At 39.4% G+C, this 21,585-nt stretch overlaps 1 protein-coding gene across 4 annotated transcripts in view; it reads left to right on the top strand.

The window, feature by feature from the left end:
- TXNRD1 (thioredoxin reductase 1) overlaps positions 1–21,585 on the top strand; it is a 116,474-nt gene that overhangs the window by 83,511 nt on the left and 11,378 nt on the right. For all 4 annotated transcript variants that reach the window (XM_034987686.1, XM_034987687.1, XM_034987688.1 and 1 more), the window contains 6 exons: positions 402–627; positions 6,223–6,315; positions 6,869–6,945; positions 8,942–9,098; positions 15,774–15,881; positions 18,121–18,216. In XM_034987686.1, coding sequence (XP_034843577.1) covers positions 402–627; positions 6,223–6,315; positions 6,869–6,945; positions 8,942–9,098; positions 15,774–15,881; positions 18,121–18,216 — 757 coding nt within the window. The remainder of the gene's footprint in view (positions 1–401; positions 628–6,222; positions 6,316–6,868; positions 6,946–8,941; positions 9,099–15,773; positions 15,882–18,120; positions 18,217–21,585) is intronic.

Genomic DNA, 21,585 nt, shown 5'->3' with positions numbered 1-21,585 from the left:
CACAGATATTCCACCTTGGAGAGAGCTGAGTGGTGGTGATACGAGGGGTGGGGATTTGGGTTTGCGAATATACGATATTAGACACATTAGTGGAGAATTACTCCAAACAGTTCAGAATTATTTTGTTTGAGCATGAGTTAGGTGGTTTGCTGTGTTTGGCCCTGGGCAGCTTGAGCTACTCCCAAAGCAACTGAGTGGCAAGAGAGGGACAGTGTCTAAGGCCTTGTAAGCACTTCTCATATATTATGTGTGTAGCTAATTGAATGTTTTTAATCTTAAAAATGTATTGTTCTTAAGAAACCAAAAATTTTACTTTGATTTAGTCATTACTCACATATGAACATTTTCGATTTCTTTTCTTCTTTTTTTATTTTATTTTACTTTTTAAAATTTCTTTTCAGTGATGATCTTTTCTCCTTACCTTATTGCCCGGGTAAGACGCTGGTGGTTGGAGCATCTTATGTTGCCCTTGAATGTGCTGGATTTCTTGTTGGCATTGGCTTAGATGTTACTGTTATGGTACGATCCATTCTCCTTAGAGGATTTGACCAGGACATGGCCAACAAAATTGGCGAACATATGGAAGAACATGGTGTCAAGTTTATAAAACAGTTTGTACCAATAAAGGTAAGTGGAGTTGCTGGTAGGTTTGTTGGTTTTATACTTACCTTTATTTTTTAAAGATCTTTATTTATTTGAGAGAGAGAGCACGAGACGGGGGAGGGTCAGAGGGAGAAGGAGACGCCCCAGCCGAGCAGGGAGTCTGATGTGGGACCCGGGACTCCAGGATCGTGACCTGAGCCGAAGGCAGTTGCTCAACCAGCTGAGCCACCCCGGGGCCCTATACTTACCTTTAAAAGGCAGGAGAAGAGTATGTTGGGATGGGCATTATAAACCGTTAGGAATGCTGCAGTGCCTCGTCTGTGATCCTGGTATATGAACTTGGACCTGCTACCACCTAAACAGCTTTGTTATTAGCTGCAGATTGATAATCTTTCTTCTCTTCTCAACTTTCTTACCTTTGGTTCTCTTTTGTATAATGCTTTCCTTCAGGCATCCCTTTACTTTATAATCTTTGGTCTATTATCCTTTGTTCGCCGTACACACCAGTGATTTAAATAAAGAGTTCAAGCCTGGGCTGGTTTTTAAATTTTTTTCATAAGACATTTGCCCTTGGTATACTGTGTAGTCAACGGATGCACTGTATTATTCTGGCTTCTCTGAGAACGATTATCTAATTTTGTTATATGGGCTGGCCTTTTTTCATTCTTCAATCTTCTTTTGAAAAGATCAAAAAATATGCCAATTTACACAGATATTTTGATATATAAAAGTGACAAAATCAATCACTTCTTGTATCTCAGACTAATAAGTTTCCTTTAGAGCAGGTAAGGATGAGACTGTTGTGTTAACACAAAGTTAAGGAATTTTATTTTATTTTTTTTGTAAAGATTTTATTTATTTATTTGAGAGAGAGAGAGCACATGAGAGGGGGGAGGGTCAGAGGGAGAAGCAGACTCCCTGCTGAGCAGGGAGCCCGATGCGGGACTCGATCCCGGGACTCCAGGATCATGACCTGAGCCAAAGGCAGTCGCCCAACCGAGCCACCCAGGCGCCCCAAAGTTAAGGAATTTTAGCTGTCAAGTTTGTTCAGTGGCTTAACTTAGGTTCTTTGTAGGACCATGTTAGGGATCTCTTAATGTAGATGGGTAGAGTTTGAGCATTGGGATGATCATGACTTGCTTTCAATACTGCTCTAGGATTTTCTCACTATATGACTTTGGAGGAATTACTTAACCTCTCTGAGCTTCAGTTTCTTCTGTAAAATCAGGATGATAATAGCACCCGTCTCAGAGTTCTTGTGAAGATTGCATTAGCTGACACTTAGAAAGTATTTAGAACAGACCCTGGCACAGAGTAAATCTTAAATGAACCTATCTCCCAATATTGTAGTGAGGATTAAGTAGCAGATGTCCTGGAAGTAATCAGTACTTGATTACTGGAGTTGTTTTTTAGGGAGTGGAGGTAGATATGCTATGTTTGCACTAGGACCATGATTAGAAAACAACAGCTGGACGTACACGTTCTGATGGAAGAGTAACCTCTTCCTATAATATCTTTTTTTTAAATTCCAGTGTAGTTAACATGGAGTGTTATATTAGTTTCAGGTGTGCAATATAGTGATTCAGCAATTCTATGCATCACCCAGTGCTCATCATGATAAGTGCCCTCCTTAATCCCCATCACCTATTTTACCCATCCCCCCACTCACCTGCCCTCTGAACCATCTATTTCTTCTCTATAGTTAAGAGTCTGTTGGTTTGGTTTGTCTCTCTTTTTTCTTTTATTCGTTTGTTTTGTTTCTTAAATTCCACATGAGTGAAACCTTACGTTCTTTGTCTTTCTCTGACTTATTTTGCGTAGTGTTTTATTCTCTAGCTCCATCCATGTTGTTGCAGATGACAAGATTTCATTCTTTTTTGTGGCTGAGTAATATTCCATTGTTTGTATAAATCACATCTTTATTAATCTACTGATGGACACTTGGCCTCCTTACATAATTTGGCTATTGTAGATAATGCTGCAATAAACATAGGGGTGCATGTATCCTTTCAAATTAATGTTTTCATATTCTTTTTTTTTTTTCTAAAGATTTTATTTATTTATTTGAGAGAGAGAGAATGAGAGAGAGCACATGAGAGGGGGGAGGGTCAGAGGAAGAAGCAGACTCCCTGCCGAGCAGCGAGCCCGATGTGGGACTCGATCCCGGGACTCCAGGATCATGACCTGAGCCGAAGGCAGTCGCTTAACCAACTGAGCCACCCAGGCGCCCATGTTTTCATATTCTTTGGGTAAATACCTGGTAGTGCAATTACTGGATCATAGGGTAGTTCTAGTTTTAATTTTTTTAAAAAAGATTTTATTTATTCTAGAGAGAGAGTGTGTACACATGAGTGGGGAGTGGGGGGGGAGGGGCAGAGAGGAGGGAGAGGGATAAGCAGACTTGCGAAGAGTGCAGAGCCCATCAAGGGGCTCAATCCTGGGGCCCTGAGATCATGACCTGAGCCGAAGCCAAGAGGCGGACTGTCCGAATCATCCAGGCACCCCTCTATTTTTAATTTTTTAAGGAACCTCCATATTGTCTTCCACAGTGGCTGCACCAGCTTTCGTTTCCACCAACAGTGCATGAGGGTTCCTATTGCTCCACATCCTCGCCAACATTTGTTGTTTCTTGTGTTTTTGATTTTAGCTCTTCTGAGAGGTGTGAAGTAATATCTCATTGTGGGTTTTTTTTTTTTATTTTATCATGTTATATTAGTTATATATATTATATGATATTAATTATATCATGTTATATTAGTCACCATACAATACATCATTAGTTTTGTTTTTTTTTTAAAGATTTTATTTATTTGACAGAGATACAGTGAGAGAGGGAACACAAGCAGGGAGAGTGGGAGAAGGAGAAGCAGGCTTCTCGCTGAGCAGGGAGCCCGATGCGGGGCTTGATCCCAGGACTCCGGGATCATGACCTGAGCCGAAGGCAGATGCTTAACGACTGAGCCACCCAAGCACCCCACATCATTAGTTTTTGATGTAGTGATCCACGATCCATTGTTTTCATATAACACCCAGTGCTCCATGCAGTACGTGCCCTCCTTAATAACCATCACCGGGCTAACCAATCCACCCTCCCCCCTCCCCTCTAAAACCCTGTTTGTTTCTCAGGTCCATAGTCTCTCATGGTTCATCTCTCCCTCCAATTCCCCCCCCCCCCCGTTTTTCCCTTCCTTCTCCTAATGTCCTCCGTGTTATTCCTTATGTTCCACAAATAAATGAAACCATATGATAATTGACTTTCTCTGCTTGACTTATTTCACTTAGCATAATCTCCTCCAGTCCCATCCATGTTGATGTAGTGGGTTTTTTTGTAAAGATTTTATGTGTTTATTTGAGAGAGAGCAAGAGTGGGGGTTGGGGGGCAGAGGGGGCGGGAGAAGCAGACTCCCCGTGGAGTAGGGAGCCTGATAATGGGGCTGGATCCTAGGACACTGGGATCATGACCTGAGCTGAAGGCAGACGCTTAATTGACTAAGCCACCCAGACATTCCCTTCTCATGGTGTGTGGTTTTGGTTTGCATTTCCCTGATGATGAGTATTGTTGATCATCTTTTCATGTGCCTGTTGGCCATCTGGATGCCTTCTTTGGAGAAATGTCTTTTCATGTCTTCTGCCCATTTTTTTTTTTTTTTAAGTAGGCTCCACGGGGCTTGAATTCATGACTCTGAGATCAAGACCTGGTCTGAGATCAAGAGTCAAGACGCTTAACTGACTGAGCTACTCAGGTGCCCTACTTCTGCCCATTTTTTAGTTGGATTATTTGTTTTTTTGGTGTTGAGTTGTATAAATTCTTCTTTTTTTTTAAGAAATTCTTTATATATTTTGGATACTAACCCTTTATCAGATACGTCATTTGTAGATATCTTCTCCCATTCAGTAGGTTGTCTTTTAGTTTTGTTGATTGTTTCCTTCATTGTGCAAGAGCTTTTTATTTTGATGTAGTCCTAGTAGTTCATTTTTGCTTTTTTTTCCCTTGCCTCAGGAGACGTATCTAGAAAAATGTTGTTAGGGCTGATGTCAGAGAAGTTACTGCCTGTGTTCTCTTCTTGGATTTTTATGGTTTCAGGTCTCACATTTAGGTCCTTAATCCATTTTGAGTTTATTTTTGTGTATTGTGTCAGCAAGTGGGCCACTTTCATTTTTGTTTTTTTTTTGCATGTAGCTGTCCAGTTTTCCCAACACCATTTATTGAAGAGACTGTCTTTCCCATTGCATATTCTTGCCTCCTTTGTTGGAGATTAATTGACCATTCCTTTATAATGTCTTAATATTTGGAGAGTTGTGGGCAACTTTGAGAATCTTGTGGACTGTCCCCTAGTGAAATAAATGTATCTTTGCACCTGACATTTTACTTGGGTTCCCAGGGTCTCTCTCTGACCCCCATGGGCATTGGTGAAGCTGTGTTGCATTAGCCAGTGACCTAGTAGAAGTGGCCTTCTCCAGGGAGGAAGGAGAGAACACGTTTGGGACAGAGCAGCGTGATGTGCAGAGAGATTGCAGGGAATAAAATTGTTCTAAATGCAGACATTGTTTTAGATACAGGAAAAGCCTAACTGGAATACAAAAGTGAGTGAGACAGGAAGGAACTAGAGGTGTGATGAGGCCTTTATCATTTTTAGGCAAATCTGAGCTAATGCAGCTAATCTGACTAATGCAGCTCTTCTCCAGAGGTTAGAACATTAAACTTAAATAGGAAAGACATTTTCAGTATGTTTAAATGGGCTTAACTATATAAAAAGGTAGGGAATTTGAGAAGGAAATCTTTATTATCATATTGATGGTGAAAGTAAAATGATCCTTGGCAGTCTTCCCATACAGAATGGTTGTATCTACAAGGTAGAGTAGAAATTGCAGGTGATTTTGAGTTTCTTTGAGTAAATATTTTATAGAAACCCATGATTTGCTGTCATTCAGAGACAAAGGTGAACTACAGACCTGCAGAAGCCTCCAGGGGATGACATTTTTCATCCGTCGCTACCTAGTTTGGAGGTCATGGTTGGCATCTCGGAGTAGTGGGTTAGTGTGTTTGATCCCATCTGGCACAGCACAGCTCCAGGGTTGGCTCCTTCCTCCTTACATCCCCGAAGTGAAGACCACCCCTACTTACGATAAACCTACCTCCTTGCTCACTATACTATTTAGGGCACTCTAGCTGTTACCTATATCATGTTTGATTTACTCCAGTGTCTGTTCTTTGTTGACCAAACTGCACATGTGTAGTTGGAAGAGAATCTCTGAATTTGAGCAGTAGTGGCTCTCCAGGGGATTCATGGTTCTGGGTGAGTTGCAGTATATATAGGGGCCTGGGAAAAGCAGCAAGTCTTTAATTGGAGTTTAGTGATTGTAGTCCAATTCCACTTTTCTCTTTGAATTTTATTCTGTTTGGGAATTATTTGAAAGAAAGCCCCTCCAGCAAACATTAAGCAACAAGAAAGAAGGGGGTAAAATAAAAAAATCTTACTGTCCTAATGATGTTAAGGTGAGGGAGATGGGACATGAAAGACCTTTCCAGCCAGATTTTGTGTTTAACTTTGCATTAACCTGATAGAAGGGGGTTAGTACATGTTCTTATTGTGGAGTAAAACTTTATTACTTTTACAGGTTGAACAAATTGAAGCAGGGACACCAGGCCGACTCAGGGTGATAGCTAAGTCCACCAGTTGTGATGAAATCATTGAAGGAGAGTATAATACGGTAAGGAGTGAACCCAAGTCATTGCTTCATTAGAAAGCAAATAATGTGCTTATCGGATATTTGCTGTGTACATATAACGGCAATTTTCTGCTTCCAAAACCCTTGATTATATTCCCATTTTAAGACATCTTTATTACTTGTGATATTATAATTTGTTTTATATGTAACTTAAAAATACCATTTGTCAAATAGCTAAAAATGGTATCCAAGTTTTTAAATGACCTAGAACTTCTCTTTCAAAATTTTAATCTCCCTAGCTCACTACTTAAAAAAAAAATAATTCAGTCATAGGCTATGCTGTCTTTGTCCCTAAACTTGGCTAGATTTATAAAGGAACTGTTGACTTTCTTTTTCTTAATAAATGGATAAGGATTTCTGCTATATCCTGTTCAGTGGATATATTTTTAAAATAATTTGTTTAAACTCTTGCATTATTTTTTTAATGAAATATTTCTTTCCAGGTCTGGAAAATGAAATCAGATTGGCTTAATTATTAAGTAACTTATGTGCAGGCTTTTTGATAGCAGTCACTGATATATTAATAATTTTTCAGGTATTGCTGGCAATAGGAAGAGATGCTTGCACAAGAAAAATTGGCTTAGAAACCGTGGGGGTAAAGATAAATGAAAAGTAAGAGAAAAAATTTTATTATATCTTATCGAGTACTATTTCAGTTATTTGTAATACTGATTAATAGTGGAGTTTTAGATTTTTAGAGTTAGTTTTTATTATAGTTGGAGAAAACTCTCAGTGCCACTCACATTAGTATTTCCTGGTTTTTTTCCCTTTTCAAAATCTAAATGGAAGATAGAGCAGCTTGCATTTTATTTCTTTAAGGTATAGTGTCCAGAAAAAGAATCTAACCCCACAGCTAATTGCAGGTGTGTGCTTTGAGCTTCATTAAATATGTAGATTTGAACCATGTTTAGAGCTACCAAGTTTTAGGATGATGAGTGGTCACTGTATTTCTAGGGAGAGCTGCAAGTATCGACAACTTCTTTTTTCGGGGTTAAAAGTTCTTCACATCCTCTGGACTGTAGCACCACATGAGATAACTAAGATGGGTGGTAGCTGCTTATCTCCTGCCTGGGGCTATTTCCCAATATCACCTTTCTTAAGGCCCAGTAAAAACAAGTGCTGTGTATGCCAAATGTCTGGGAAACTAAAAATACAGGTTTCTTTTCCCCTTTTAGGAATAACCTGTATTTTGGAGAAGAAACTTCCTAATCTGATTGTGAGGATTTTTGAAAATTCATTTTTTTACTGGGATGAAGAGACAGAGTTGTTTAGGAGGTCACCAATAAGATTTAGCAGACCAAATGTTCCATCAACTTAATAAACCTGCTAGCCTGTTTCCAGTGGGTCCAAAGCTTAGATTTTGTGTAATGTTAACAGCTAACACTTGCTGTGCACTTACTGTGAGCCACGGACTTTTGTGCTAAATATTTTGTACACATTTTCATTGAATCCTCACATTCCCTTAAGGTAGAAGATGGTATCCTTTTTTTTATTACCAGTATTCCCATTATTATGGTTCCCATTTATAGGTGGGAAAATGAAGCTTAGTGATATTAAATAGCCCTCCCAACATCATAGAGGTGATAACAAACAGACCTGGTTATTATAGTTTAGAATCTGCATATTCTTTTTTTTTTTTTTTTTAAGATTTTATTTGTTTATTTGAGAGAGAATGAGAGCCCAAGGCGGGGGGAGGGTCAGAGGGAAAAGCAGACTCCCTGCTCCCGATGAGGGACTCCTGGTACTCCAGTATCATGACCTGTGCCAAAGGCAGTCGCTTAACCAACTGAGCCACTCAGGCACCCTCTTTTTTTTTTTTTTTTTAAGTTTTATTTGTTTAAGTAATCTCTACACCCAGCGTGGGGCTCACACAACCCCAAGATCAAGAGTTGCATGCTCCTCTACCGAGCCATCCAGGTGCCCCTAGAATCTGCATATTCTTAACCACTATTGTAGTTTTCCTCCAAAGTTTCTTACAGTTTTCTTATTCCAGAATTGTCTCTAAGCTTTTTACATATGTTTATAAAATTTTTATTTTATTATATTTTATTTTATGTATGTATGTATTTAATTTTTTTGGAGAGTGCATGGGGGGTGTGGTGGTGTGGTGGAAGAGGCAGAGGGAGAGAGAGAATTTTAAGCAGCCTCCATGCTCAGCGTGGAGCCTGATGCAGGGCTTGATCTCATGACCCTGAGATCATGACCTGAGCCGAAATCAAGAGTCAGATGCTTAACTGACCGAGCCACCTAGGCGCCCATGTGTGTATATATATTTTTAAGTTAACACATTAGAACGTTGCCCTTAGCTAGAATCACAATTTTGGGCTTCTTTTTTTAAAAGATTGTATTTATTTATTTATTTGACAGACATAGCGAGAGAGGGAACACAAGCAGGGGGAGTGGGAGAGGGAGAAGCAGGCTTCCTGCTGAGCAGGGAGCCCGATGTGGGGCTCGATCCCAGGACCCTGGGGCCATGACCTGAGCCGAAGGCAGATGCCTAACGACTGAGCCACCCAGGTGCCCCACGATTTTGGGCTTCTTTGGGAGAAAGGAGATTTTGTTCTACTTAATAGTGGTAATTGATGATTTTAACTGAATGAATTTTCAGGACTGGAAAAATACCTGTCACAGATGAAGAGCAGACCAATGTGCCTTACATCTATGCCATTGGCGATGTATTAGAGGGGAAGCTGGAGCTCACCCCAGTAGCAATCCAGGCAGGAAGATTGCTGGCTCAGAGGCTTTATGCTGGCTCCAATGTGAAGGTGAGTTTGTGGATGACACTTACTGATGCTGGGTTTTTTTGTTTTGTTTATTTATTTATTTGAGAGAGAGTGTGCGTGAGTGGGGGAGGGGCAAAGGGAGAGAAAGAATCTCAAGCAGACTCTGTATTGAGCATGGAGCCCTACACAGGACTCGATCCCACGACCTATGAGATCACGACCTGAGCCGAAACCAAGAGTTGGACACTTAACCGACTGAGCCACCCAGGTGTCCCACTATTGATACTGTTTTCAATAACACTGCCAGTTCCCTAGTCAGGGGTAGCTGTGAAGTTTTCAGGGTCTTGAATAGTTTAGCTATCTTGCTGATGGCATCCTAGATGTGCTTTATTAACTGTATCCCAAACAAGATATTGTTAAGACTGCTGTACTTTTATGACTTTATTAAGAAAATTGTCATTCTTGGGACGCCTGGGTGGCTCAGTAGTTGGGCGTCTGCCTTCGGCTCAGGTCATGATCCCAGGGTCCTGGGATCGAGCCCCACATCGGGCTCCCTGCTCAGCGGGGAGTCTGCTTCTCCCTCTCCCTCTGCTGCTCCCCCTGCTTGTGCTCTCTCTCTGACAAATAAATAAAAATCTCTCTGACAAATAAATAAATAAAAATCTTTAAAAAAAATAAAAAAATTGTCATTCTTGGAATCACACTGGGAATAAAATGAGCTTGATTAATCAAGTTTCAGCACTGTTATGTTCCATATATGCATAATAGTTGCATTTTACATTAATTTCATTATTACCAATTTATAATTTTCTAAATCCTTTTATGGCACCTATCTAGGCTATAAAAGGATTTGGGGATCTGGTTAATAATGTCAGTTTGCAAAGCTGTTAAAACCAATATTCAGGCTTTATTACCCTGTCATTTTTAAAAATATGTCTTCCGCTCTTGGAATGTTTAATGTGTTATATTAATGTTCTAAAGTGATTTTTTTAAAGTCAGTATAGGAAATTGAAACTCTTAGGTATGTTTCGTGGGACTAGATGGCAAGAATAAATAGACTCTCATTTTTTAAGATGAGTTTTTTTTTTTAAAGATTTTATTCATTTCTTTGACAGAGAGAGAGAGACAGCGAGAGAGGGAACACAAGCAGGGGGAGTGGGAGAGGGAGAAGCAGGCTTCCCACTGAGCAGGGAAGCCCAATGCGGGGCTCGATCCCAGGACCCTAGGATCCATGACCTGAGCCGAAGGCAGATGCTTAACAAATGAGCCACCCAGGCGCCCCTAAGATGAGTTTTTAGAGCAGTTACAGGTTCACAGCGAAACTGAGAGGAAGGTACCAAGATTTCCCCTGTGTTATTCCCTGCCCTAACACATGCATAGCCTTCCCCATTATCAACATTTCCTCCCTAATTAATTATTGGAAAGGATTCCAGGAACACTGATTGTAAAGCACTTAGTCTCTGCCCATTTTCCTTACACCTTAATCACCATGGGTTGATCTAGGTTGGTTACAGTAATGGAAACCTCGAAGAATGCAGCTAGTAAAATTTGTAACCGGCATTTCAGATGTACCTGGGGTTAGTGTGGATGGTGGCATAGCAAGATCTTCTATTTTGAAATTAACAGGATTGAGGCTAAAAATTAAAAAGGGTTTTAAATTCCAGATTGATCATCCAGGGCATAGCAGCTGGTTATTACTACAATTTGGGATAAATTTAACCACTTCTTTGAATGAGTTATGTCTTGTATTCATTGTTGCAATTTTTGAGTATCTGGTAAACCAAGAAAGGGGTATTTAGAAATACAGCCTGAGATGTATTGAATTTGTTCTTGACCTTATATCTTTGTGTTTCAGTAAAATGGAGATATTTTTATATGCCATAAATAACCAAAGGAGGCACATGCAAATATTTGCTCCTAAATTAAGTTGGAATTAAGTAGCACAAAATTCTTAAAAACCTTTAATGAATCTTTGCACCTACTTTGGACATACATGGCCTTCCATGTGTGGGCATGGTACTGTATTCTGTTCTCTGCCAGGTAGAGCAAATTTTTTCTTAAAGTGCCTTAAGCTTTATCAACATCAGAATTTAATGTAAGTTGCAATTAAAGGACTCTTTTTCTGTTGTTCTGTTTTGTGTTTTTTTCCCTTATTTTTAGTCCAACTCTAATAATAAGACAAATGCTTTCCCGAACAGGAAAATATAAACAGGTGCTGCTCAGATCTCTGAGTTTGAAATCTCACTGGTCTATCCATCCTTTAATATAGTAAATAAAGTCAAGTCGAAATGCCAGTAGATATCTGGGTTAAATGTATTTGGGGAAATCAAACACTTCTTTTTTTTTTTTTTTTTTAAAGCAACTGCATAATCTCTTTAATTAGCCCAACGTGTGTTAATGAGAATGTTACCATATGTCTGAGAAGGTGTGAGAATCCATGTCTGCCCTCCTTCTAAAGGAGCAGCTTCCAGAAAAGATCTCTTTTCTGTTGAAAAGTTCAGCTTAACATCAACACCTGGCTGAGTTAAATCCATGATGGGATTTTAAGAGAGCCCAGATTGAATCCTGGGTGTTAGTGCCTTCCTCCAAAATTGCTGTCTATTCCTCACTGCTTTACCAGAGCATTGGGAGGAAAGGGAGACAAAGCGCTACATGTGAGTTCTTGCGACATGCTTGGCACTGTGCTAAGTGCTTTGTAAGCCTTAACTCATTCAGCCTTGGGGCAGCTCTGGAGGTTGATGACATAGTACGGGGAAATTAGGTAACTGCGAGGTCACAAGGCTGGGAGGCAGCCGAGGCATAAATGAAGTCCAGTTCTGATCTTAGATACTGCTGTCTTAATCATGGCGATTTATTGCCTAAGAAAGATTTGGGAAGTATAGATTATAGAAGAATAGGGGAAGGAATAGGAAAGGTATCTCAAGACTTAAAGAATCCACCAATTTGCAAACATCTCTATAACACATAACTTTCCTAAATAAAATGAAGTGGAAAATACATTGGGAAAATTTAAATGAACCTTTTAAACATTTAATAATAAACTTTTGAAACTTAAAAATATTTGCCATTAAATAAACTAAATATTCATTCTTTTGGAAACACAAGTGAAGGGAGGGAAAAAATTATGTTTTTATCATTTCAAAAACTGATCTAGGACAGACTGTAAAGCTGAGTCAGCCTGTAGATGATGGTCATTCCACTAAGCCCTTTGTTTAAAAAGCCACATGAGGGGGCGCCTGGGTGGCTCAGTTGTTAGGCGTCTGCCTTCGGCTCCGGTCATGATCCCGTGGTCCTGGGATCGAGCCCCGCATTGGGCTCCCTGCTCGGCGGGAAGCCTGCTTCTCCCTCTCCCACTTCCCCTGCTTGTGTTCTCTCTCTCGCTGTCTCTCTCTCTGTCAAATAAATAAATAAAAGCTTTAAAAAGAAAAAAAAGCCACATGAGAAGACACACATACCAGTTTAAAGCACAGTATGACGGACGTGTCAGCAGAATGACCAGTTGTTGTCTCTTGGATCTTTTTAGAATTGCTCTCAAACACTTGAAATACTTTGTTTTTACAAAGAGTAAACATTGGCATCTTTATTATTAAAGTGGTACTTTATTTGTTAACTCAGTTTTATAAAATATTTTAGGGGTGCTTGGCTGGCTCAGTCGGTAGACCATGCAACTCTTGATCTCAGAGTCGTGAGTTCAAGCCCTGTGTTGGGTGTGAAGCCTACTTAAAAAATAAAAAATAAAAAATAAATATATAAAATATTTTATGTGAAAACCATAGAGAAGCCACAGTACACATATCTTCAGCTTCAGAACAGGTTGTGTTCTAAAAGTTCATTAAGTTGATGTGAAAACTGCGAAGTGTATTCTCCAAATGGAAGTGTTAGAGGCAAGGATTACATTTTCCAGGCTAGGCCACAACAGCCCATTTAAGTCCATTGGAACCTGCAGTTTGGAGCCCAGGACAAGCTTTTCTTTTATATGGATCCAGGTTTCCATCTGGTACACCATTTCCTGCCTGAAGAATTTCCTTTAACAGTTACTTAGTGCATGTCTGCTCCTGGTGAATTCCTTTTCTACTCTTTGTTGTTGTTTGTTTATTTTGCCTCCATTTTTTTGGAAGATATTTTTTGCTGAATATAGAGTTCTAGATTTACTGTGTTTCCTTAAATATTTAATGATTTGTCTGTTATCTTTTGGTTGCATGGATTCTGAACACAAGTATGCTATCATTTTTATCTTTGTGTTTTAGCAATTTCTACGAAATTATTGCATGTCTTGGCATGCTTTTCCTTATAATTATTCTACTCAGGGTTTGTCAAGATTCTTGGATTTATGTTTATCCTTTTCATCAGATTTGGAAAATTTTCAGCCATTCATTTGTTTTTTCTGTCTTCCCTCTTCCTTTTTTTTTTTTTCCGCTCAGCCTCCAATGGATGAATATTGGTTTGCTCAGTATTATCCCATGAGTCTTCCGATGCTCTTTTTATGTTCTTTCCCCCGTTTCTGTGCTGTATTTTTTTTCGAGAATCTGTCGTGATGTCTTCAAGTTTGCTGATCTTCAGCACTAAGGCTATTAATTCCATATTGTGTAGTTTGCACTTCAAATAGTTTTTTTCATCTCTATGAGTTTTATTTATTTCAAATCTTTTCCTTTTCTCTCCTCAGTGGGTTCACGTTTTTCTCTATTTGCTTGAATATACACAATATGTTTATAATAGCTCATTGAATGTCCTCTGATAATTCCATCATCTCGTCTTCCGTGTCTGTTTCTGTTAATTGATTTTTCTCTTGGTTTTGGCTCACGTGTTCCTGCTCCTTTGCATGTCTTGTTATTTTGGATGAATGTGGATATTTGACATTTTACATTGTTGGCTGCTGGGTTTTGTTGAATTCTTTATACAGTGTTGGATTTTGTGCTGGCCGCCCATTAAGTATGTGGAACTAGTTTTATCCTTTTGTAAAACTTGCTTTTGTGCTTTTTTAGGGTCTGTCAATAGCCACCTTTCATCTAGGGCTGCCTTTTGGAGGACTCTCCCTGTTCCCCTTACTTTATGAATTCTTTCTACTCTGGCTTGAGGGAACAGGAGCTATTTCCAGTCCTGTAAGAGCTCTGGTCACTTGGGGCCTCCTGCTTTCTCTGCTTTCCAGTGGTTCTTTCCTTACCCTGGAGTACCTCTTGTGACACATGGACAGATCAGTTCTCAGCCCAAATCTCTGCAGATTTCAAGAGTTCTTTCGTGCAGCTCTGCCCTCTGGGGCTCTGCCCCGCAGCTTTGAGCCACCCTGACTCCCCTGAACTGTGGTCTCTGTCTCCATGACTCAGAGACTGCTGGGCTCTGAGTTCCCTCCTCTTGCACCCAGTCCCTAGATAGTGCTCTGGACGGTAAACAAGAAATCACTGGACTCGCCTCATTTGTTGCCTTTCTGTCAGGCCTGGATCACAGTCCTGCGCTGCCTGTTGTCCAGCATCTGAAAGTGTTGCCTGCTCTTTGTCTTGTTTTCTCGTTGTTGAAAGCAGAACAGTAATTCTGGTCCCTGATAACACCATGATGGCCGTCCGGGGATGTCTGCCTGTGCTTTTGATTCCGAATTCCAAGGGTTCATGTTCTTTTTAGAGAAAAAGGATTATATTTATTGTTTCTAGAGGGAGACACATTTTAAAGATTTTACCCTACTGTTTTAAAGGGGAATTGAGTATCTGATATTTTAAGTGCAGACTGTTACTTAGGCTCCCCTCTGTGTACACATATGGTTGGTAGGTTTTTACCAAATTGCATTTACAAACAGGTTTGGCCTTTACATAATCTCTTTTCCACACTTCACATCAGTATACTGAAGACTGAGAAATCCGTAGTAGAGAAACCTGTTTATTTACTTAGTCCAGCGTTTCACAAACTTGTTTGACTTCAGAATCCTTTTGTCATCTCTGCTATTAACATCATAAAATGTGCTTGGGAAATACCGTGGGTAACTCTTGTTGTTTCTGTGGCCTTCCACTTCAGTGGCTGTATAATAGAAATACCGTGGGTAGCTGTTGTTGTTTCTGTGGCCTTCCACTTCAGCGGCTGTATAATAGAAATACCGTGGGTAGCTGTTGTTGTTTCTGTGGCCTTCCACTTCAGTGGCTGTATAATACCACACTGAGTGTATGTACTGTAGAACCACTGTCCTATTTGCATTTGAGAGACACTCAGCATATTGCCACTGTTGAGGTGAACTGCAGCAATGCTCAGTTAATGCATGGAGCTTTTTCTGTACAGTAGATTATTACAGATTTCTAAGAGTGGGATTCTTGGCACAGAGGTAAAGAATGTTTCTATGGCTCTTAATCGGTATTACCTAATTGGTTTTCCAAAGAAGTCTATTAATTCCTGTCACCAATATGAGACTGTCAGCATTGGGTACACTCGTCTTGTTTTTGGCTGCTTTATAAAGGGAGCAAAAGTGTGTCCTTGTTGTTAACATCAGTTGGTAGATGGATGGAGAAGGCACATGAATCTATTCATGACTGATCTTGCCAGACTTCAAACCTCTATTACAACTGTCACATGAGTTAATGGTTCTCAGGGTAGTAGGTTTATACCTGGGGTTGTGACTTCCCATACTTTTGGTAGAAATTTATTAGTCTGCTTTTCTCCTGATTTTGAACCTTTTTGACATATACCCTTTTTTGAGTTCTAATTTCTCCTGTCTTAACTCTTTACTTCATTTTGAAACAGTGTGACTATGAAAATGTTCCAACAACTGTGTTTACTCCTTTGGAATATGGTGCCTGTGGTCTTTCTGAGGAGAAAGCTGTGGAGACGTTTGGGGAAGAAAATATTGAGGTAAGTTATATTATTCTTTATGCCTGTGTTAAGTTACTGCTGCTTTTTGTTCAAAATTAAAAGTAACTTCAAGCATACAGAAAAGGTGAACAATTGTACAAAGACCTTTCGTTAACCTATAAATTTGTTTTATACTTTTTATATTCTCTTTTTTCTCTCTCTGTATTTTTTTCCCTGCACCTTTTGAAAGGAAGTTAAATGCCCCTTTACTCCTAAATTCTTCAGGGTGTGTTTCCCGCGAACAGGGTATTTCTTTAGTAACCATGTTATAGTTACCACTTTTAGGAAGTTTAATGTTGATAGAATACTTGGATATAATCCACCTTCCGTTTTTCAGTTGTCAGCTGACCCAGTAATACTTCCTTCTATTTTTTGAAACTGCTTTTACTGGTTCCTTTTATTATTAAAACAGTATTGTTGGAAGTGTGGAAAATACAAAGAAGGAAACTAAAACTTAACAACATTTCGACCACTCTCTCAGTGACAGTTGGGTGTTTTTGTACTGCTATCCCCTTGTAACTGCCACAGTCAAGGAACAGGCACGGGGCACGTACTGCTTGTGTGTATACAATGCTATACCTAGAGGGACTGCTGCCTTAAGTCATCGAGGAGGAAAGTTTCCAGTAAAACTTTACAGAGCAGATCTGTAAATCAGTAAATTTTATGATAGAATAGCCTATTTTAAATCTCCTAATCCTTTTCTTATAATACGCATTAGCAGTAGCATGTAATATCTTGGTCTGTTAGTACCACATGAGTAGCATTTTCTGATTATAAAAGTAGTATATCCTCATTGTAGGAAGTTTGAAAAATTAGGAAAATGTAAAAGAAATTGTAATTTATAACGAGATCACTACTATTAATATTTTGGCACATTTCCTTCTAGTCTCTTTATAAGTATTTATGTGTTTATATATTGTATATATATGTGTGTATGTATAATTGTAGGTACATATGTCTTAATTTTTTTTAAGTGTGATTAAGTTATGGGCAATTTTCTGTTCTATTTTACAGTTAATGTTAGGTCATGGGCATTTCACCCTAAAAACAGTGTTTTCAAAAGTGACTTATGTATTTTTGGATGCTATAAAATAATTTGTTAAGCCATACTTTTATTAGATTGTTTATAGTTTTTCACTATCATAAATAGAACATTGAGCATCTTCATAATTCACTGTATTTCTCTGGTTATTTTCTGAAGATAGATTCCTATCAAAAGATTCTTACATTTTAAGGTTCTTTTTTTTTTTTTTTTTTTTTTAAGATTTTATTTATTTATTTGACCGAGGGAGGCACAGCGAGAGAGGGAACACAAGCAGGGGGAGTGGGAGAGGGAGAAGCAGGCTTCCCGCCGAGCAGGGAGCCCGATGTGGGGCTTGATCCCAGGACGCTGGGATCATGACCTGAGCCGAAGGCAGATGCTTAACGATTGAGCCACGCAGGCGCCCCACATTTTAAGGTTCTTAATATATATCTCATATTTCTTGACAGGCTTTGGCTTTCATTTTATTAGAATTTGCATTTTTCATTATAAAAGTAATGCATTTGGGGTATTACAGCATCAAAGAACACTTTATTATAATGGTTACATAATCAGTATGTTTTTAAAAGGTAGCCAACCATATATGTTTTGAATTGAGGCTAGCAGCTGGAGGCGGAAAAAAATCCCTGTAGTCACCCAGACTTAAGTTCACGAAGCATCAGTCAAGATACCTGCGTCCTCCCACCTCTCATCTTCCCTCCCTCCTGCCTTTCTCTTCTTCATTGCTGTTGGCGAATAATGCCAAAAGAGGAAACGTCAATGGAAGCATCAAGCAAGGAACTGGATAATTGCTGTAATTGTTCCTGGCACTTCACTTGTTTCTTGCCCAAAGTTGTCATTCCTATGCAAGATAGTGTTATGTTTTTTATTTCTTTTTTCTTTTGTTTTCTTGATGTAAGACAGCAAGTAATTACCTGGCTTCTTTCTCTCATTTGCTTGCTTTTTGTTGTTATTATTACTTAAGGTTTACTGTTCGGAGGCTGAGATATAATTAAGGGATGAGCTTATAGCAAAGGGGCCTGACAACAAGTTGAAGGTCATTTACCTTCTGACCAAATTCCTACTTATTCCATGAATTTTATTGTTTAATGAAAGTCTAAGTATCAAAGAGCCTCCAATGTTTTTAATCCACAGCTGGTGTTTGTCAAACATACTTCTTGAGATAATGGGTCTTAAATTGCGTGTATATCTTCTCAGGTTTACCATAGTTACTTCTGGCCGTTGGAGTGGACGATTCCATCAAGAGATAGCAACAAATGTTATGCAAAAGTAATCTGTAATATCAAAGACAATGTAAGTGAAATCCTCATTGAATCCTTTTTTCCAGTAATTTCATTTGTTTTTAATACGTAGTTCTATTTTGATCACATGATGGACATAGCATTCCTTTAGTATTTTACGTGTTGGTCTTCCCAGCCGCGTGGACACGGTCTGAGGGCAAAGGTCATGGTGACACCGCTTGGCCTGCACTCAGCGTCACCAGCACAGGGCTCCGCACGTGGCCGGTAGGCCCGCCAACCTTGCCAAGCGCAGACCACAGAGACAACGTGAGAACTGTGTATGTTCATAAAAGGGAAGCCATGAAGTCAGTGACTTCTAGAAATAACGAGAAGGTATAAAAGAACGGGAGGAACACACATTTGTGTCCTAAGCAGCTTTTCTCTAGTAAGAGAGAAGCCATCACAGAGGAAATTTATAACAGCTTTATTTATTTATAAGTGTTTATTGAGCACTTACTATGTACCATTGCAGTACTTGGAGGCCTACATGTATTAACTTAGTTAATTCTTATACAATCTAATGAGCTAATGAGAAAGGTGTGTAATGGGAAGAGCTCTTCACTGGGTTCTGATTTAAGATTTCATTACCGGCTACTGCATGTAACACCAGTAACTGAAAGCCTGTGGGCAAACTCCTTGACCTCACAGAGCTTGTTTCCATACCTACAAAGTGATTGAAGACATGCTTGGTTTTCTGTCTTTTTTGGCTGCTCTTCTCATGCTCAGAACACATGTATGCACACATACATACTTGTGGATTGACTCTGATGAGGACTGGTATTTTTAACTTAGCTGGGACCTTACTTTGAGAAAAAAAGGCCTGAGTAAAATGTAAACCATGCCAAACAATCCATAATTAAAAGCCAAATAACCTCACGTGTTTTCTTATTTTGGGATTTGAATATAATTAAACCATGTGTCCTATCGAGAAGCTACTGCCTCAGGCAGTAGTGCAGGAAAACCTGGACCCTTTACGAAAAAGATCATCCCAGATGCATTTAATAAGTGAATATGCTAGGATGCAGTTGATGTGAAGAACGATTTTACGGAATTTTTGCTCTGCAGACGTAGGTTTTTATTATTAGAAGTGTTTGAGTATACATTAGCCATCATTCTGCTGTAGACAGAAGGAGAAAATGTCTGATGTTCTGTCTCCCTCTAGCAAGAGCTAGTTCAGTTGCATGTTGCATGTAGCAATCAATGAAATCTCCACGTTTTCCTTCAGACCAAGGAAATCTGTTTCATGTATATGCGGTTCATTTGTCTTTTTTTCAGTGTTGTGTCATTTGTTCAAATAATGCTTTCATTTTAAAGATTTTATTTATTTGAGAGAGAGAGAGCATGTGAGAGAGAAAGCAAGAGAGAGCACGAGCAGGGGGAGCAGCAGAAGCAGGCTTCCTGCAGAGCAGGGAGCCCTCCTTGGGGCTCGATCCCAGGACCCTGGGGCCATGACCTGAGCTGAAGGCAGACGCTTAACGACTGAGCCACCCAGGCGCCCCTCAGATAACACTTTTTAAATTTAATATGAAAAATGGTTTTCACTACGAATGAGCCCCATCTTAATTAAAATAGTTGAGGCCATAAGGAGAGTGATACTGTTTTCAATTATTTTAATAGAAAAAGATAGTGTTAGAAAAGATGAATACTTGTCATTGTTCTTCTGTCATGAGCAATCTCCTGCAGAAGCATGCTTCTAGAACTTGACCATCCTTGGGGCATATGCTTTATTCATTTTGAGTCAGTCACTTCACAGTGTCTACCTGTGCTTGGTTTTTCCAGTGTTTATTGTCTACTAGGTTTTTATTCTTTTTGTTTGCTGTGCTTCTCTTACATGAAATATTTAACATTTACAGGAAGATAGGGAAAGTACCCACTGTCCAGATTCAATGAGTGTTAACATTTGGTGTGTTTGCTTCACCAAAGCTTTTCTCTAGTAAGAAAGAAACCATCACAGAGGAAATTTATAACAGCTTATGTTTACTGAGCACTTACTATGTATCATTGCAGTACTTAGAGGTCTTCATGTATTAACTTAGTTAATTCTTGTACAATCCTGTGAGGTGTGTACTCTTGTTATCCCGTCTGTTAATGAGGAAACTGAAGCACATGGAGGTTAAGTAATTGTGCTCAGCTCACTTATCTAGTTAATGGCAGAGTTGGAACTAATCACAGGCAGTGTAGATCCCATGCTCTTAAGCATTACCCTATGCCTGTGTAGTCTTTTGTATTCCTTCTCAATCCCATAGTCCTCACCCCTTGCCCCAGAGGTAACACTGTTTTGAAGTGAGTCCTCACCTGTTCATGTTTTTACGTTTGCTGCCTGTTATATATCCATAAACATTATGCATTGTGGTTTAAGAGTGGTATCTTCAGCTAAAAATAGAAGCCTGCAACTTTTTAGAAAATCTCTTTTTTTTTTGAGATCTATCCATATTATTAAATGTATATCTAGTATATTTTAAGTGCAGTGTGTTTGGTGCTCTATCCATACGCTAAGCCCCTGATGGGCAGGATGAATAGTGTAAGAGTTCAAGGTGGAATATATTACAGTACTTCAGCAACAGGATGACCTTCCTGATTGTTCTCCAGGCAACGACTGAACCTTAGATAACGCTGTACACCCCGCAGCCTGAGGTGCCTTACCTGTGGTGAGGAGGTTGGACTAGGTAGTATAGCTCAGTCATGAAGTCTGAACATTAGAATTCATCAGATTTCTCTGCCCTTGGTAGGTGGAGTCCGGGATTTAGAGTTTATTCAGAGTTGCCAACATTTTCCTGTTGATTTCAGAAAGGGTTTCAGATTGGAAGAATTTTAAGTCTAACTGTGCTGTCTACCCCCAAAGCCTTAGTTAAAATGATTTTTAAATTTAAATGATTGCTTTTATCTATTTTTTTTTCAATTTTTATTTTTTTAAGACTTGTTTATTTTAGAGAGTAAGAGAGTGGGTGGGGGGTGAATAGGGAGAGAGAGAAACCCAAGCAGATTCCACGCTGAGCATAGAGCTCGATGTGGGGCTTGATCTCATGATGCCAAGATCATGACCTAAGCCAAAAGCAAGAGTGGGATGCTTTAACCAACTGCGTCACCCAGGCACCCATAGATTTTTACTTTTTTTAAGTAATCTCTACACTCAGCATGGGGCTCAAACTCAAAACCCCAAGATCAAGAGTTGCATGCTCTACCAACTGAGCCAGCCAGGCACCCCAAAATGACTGCTTTTAAATGTTACGGCTATCACAGGTAGTTTATCTACAGCTTTTAGGCAACCAGATAGAGGAGATGAGGACAGAACTGCCCTTTGAAAACATGTTCCAGAACATTTTGGTGCTTATGGAATTGTAGACATGTTTGCTTTTAATGATTTTCTTCCTTGGTCAAGGCC

Source organism: Mirounga leonina, unplaced genomic scaffold, assembly GCF_011800145.1.
Source record: "Mirounga leonina isolate KUSES-001 unplaced genomic scaffold, KU_Mleo_1.0 Mir_418, whole genome shotgun sequence".
NCBI classification, from domain to species: Eukaryota; Metazoa; Chordata; class Mammalia; order Carnivora; family Phocidae; genus Mirounga; species Mirounga leonina.
This window is presented reverse-complemented; position numbering and strand designations above follow the sequence as displayed.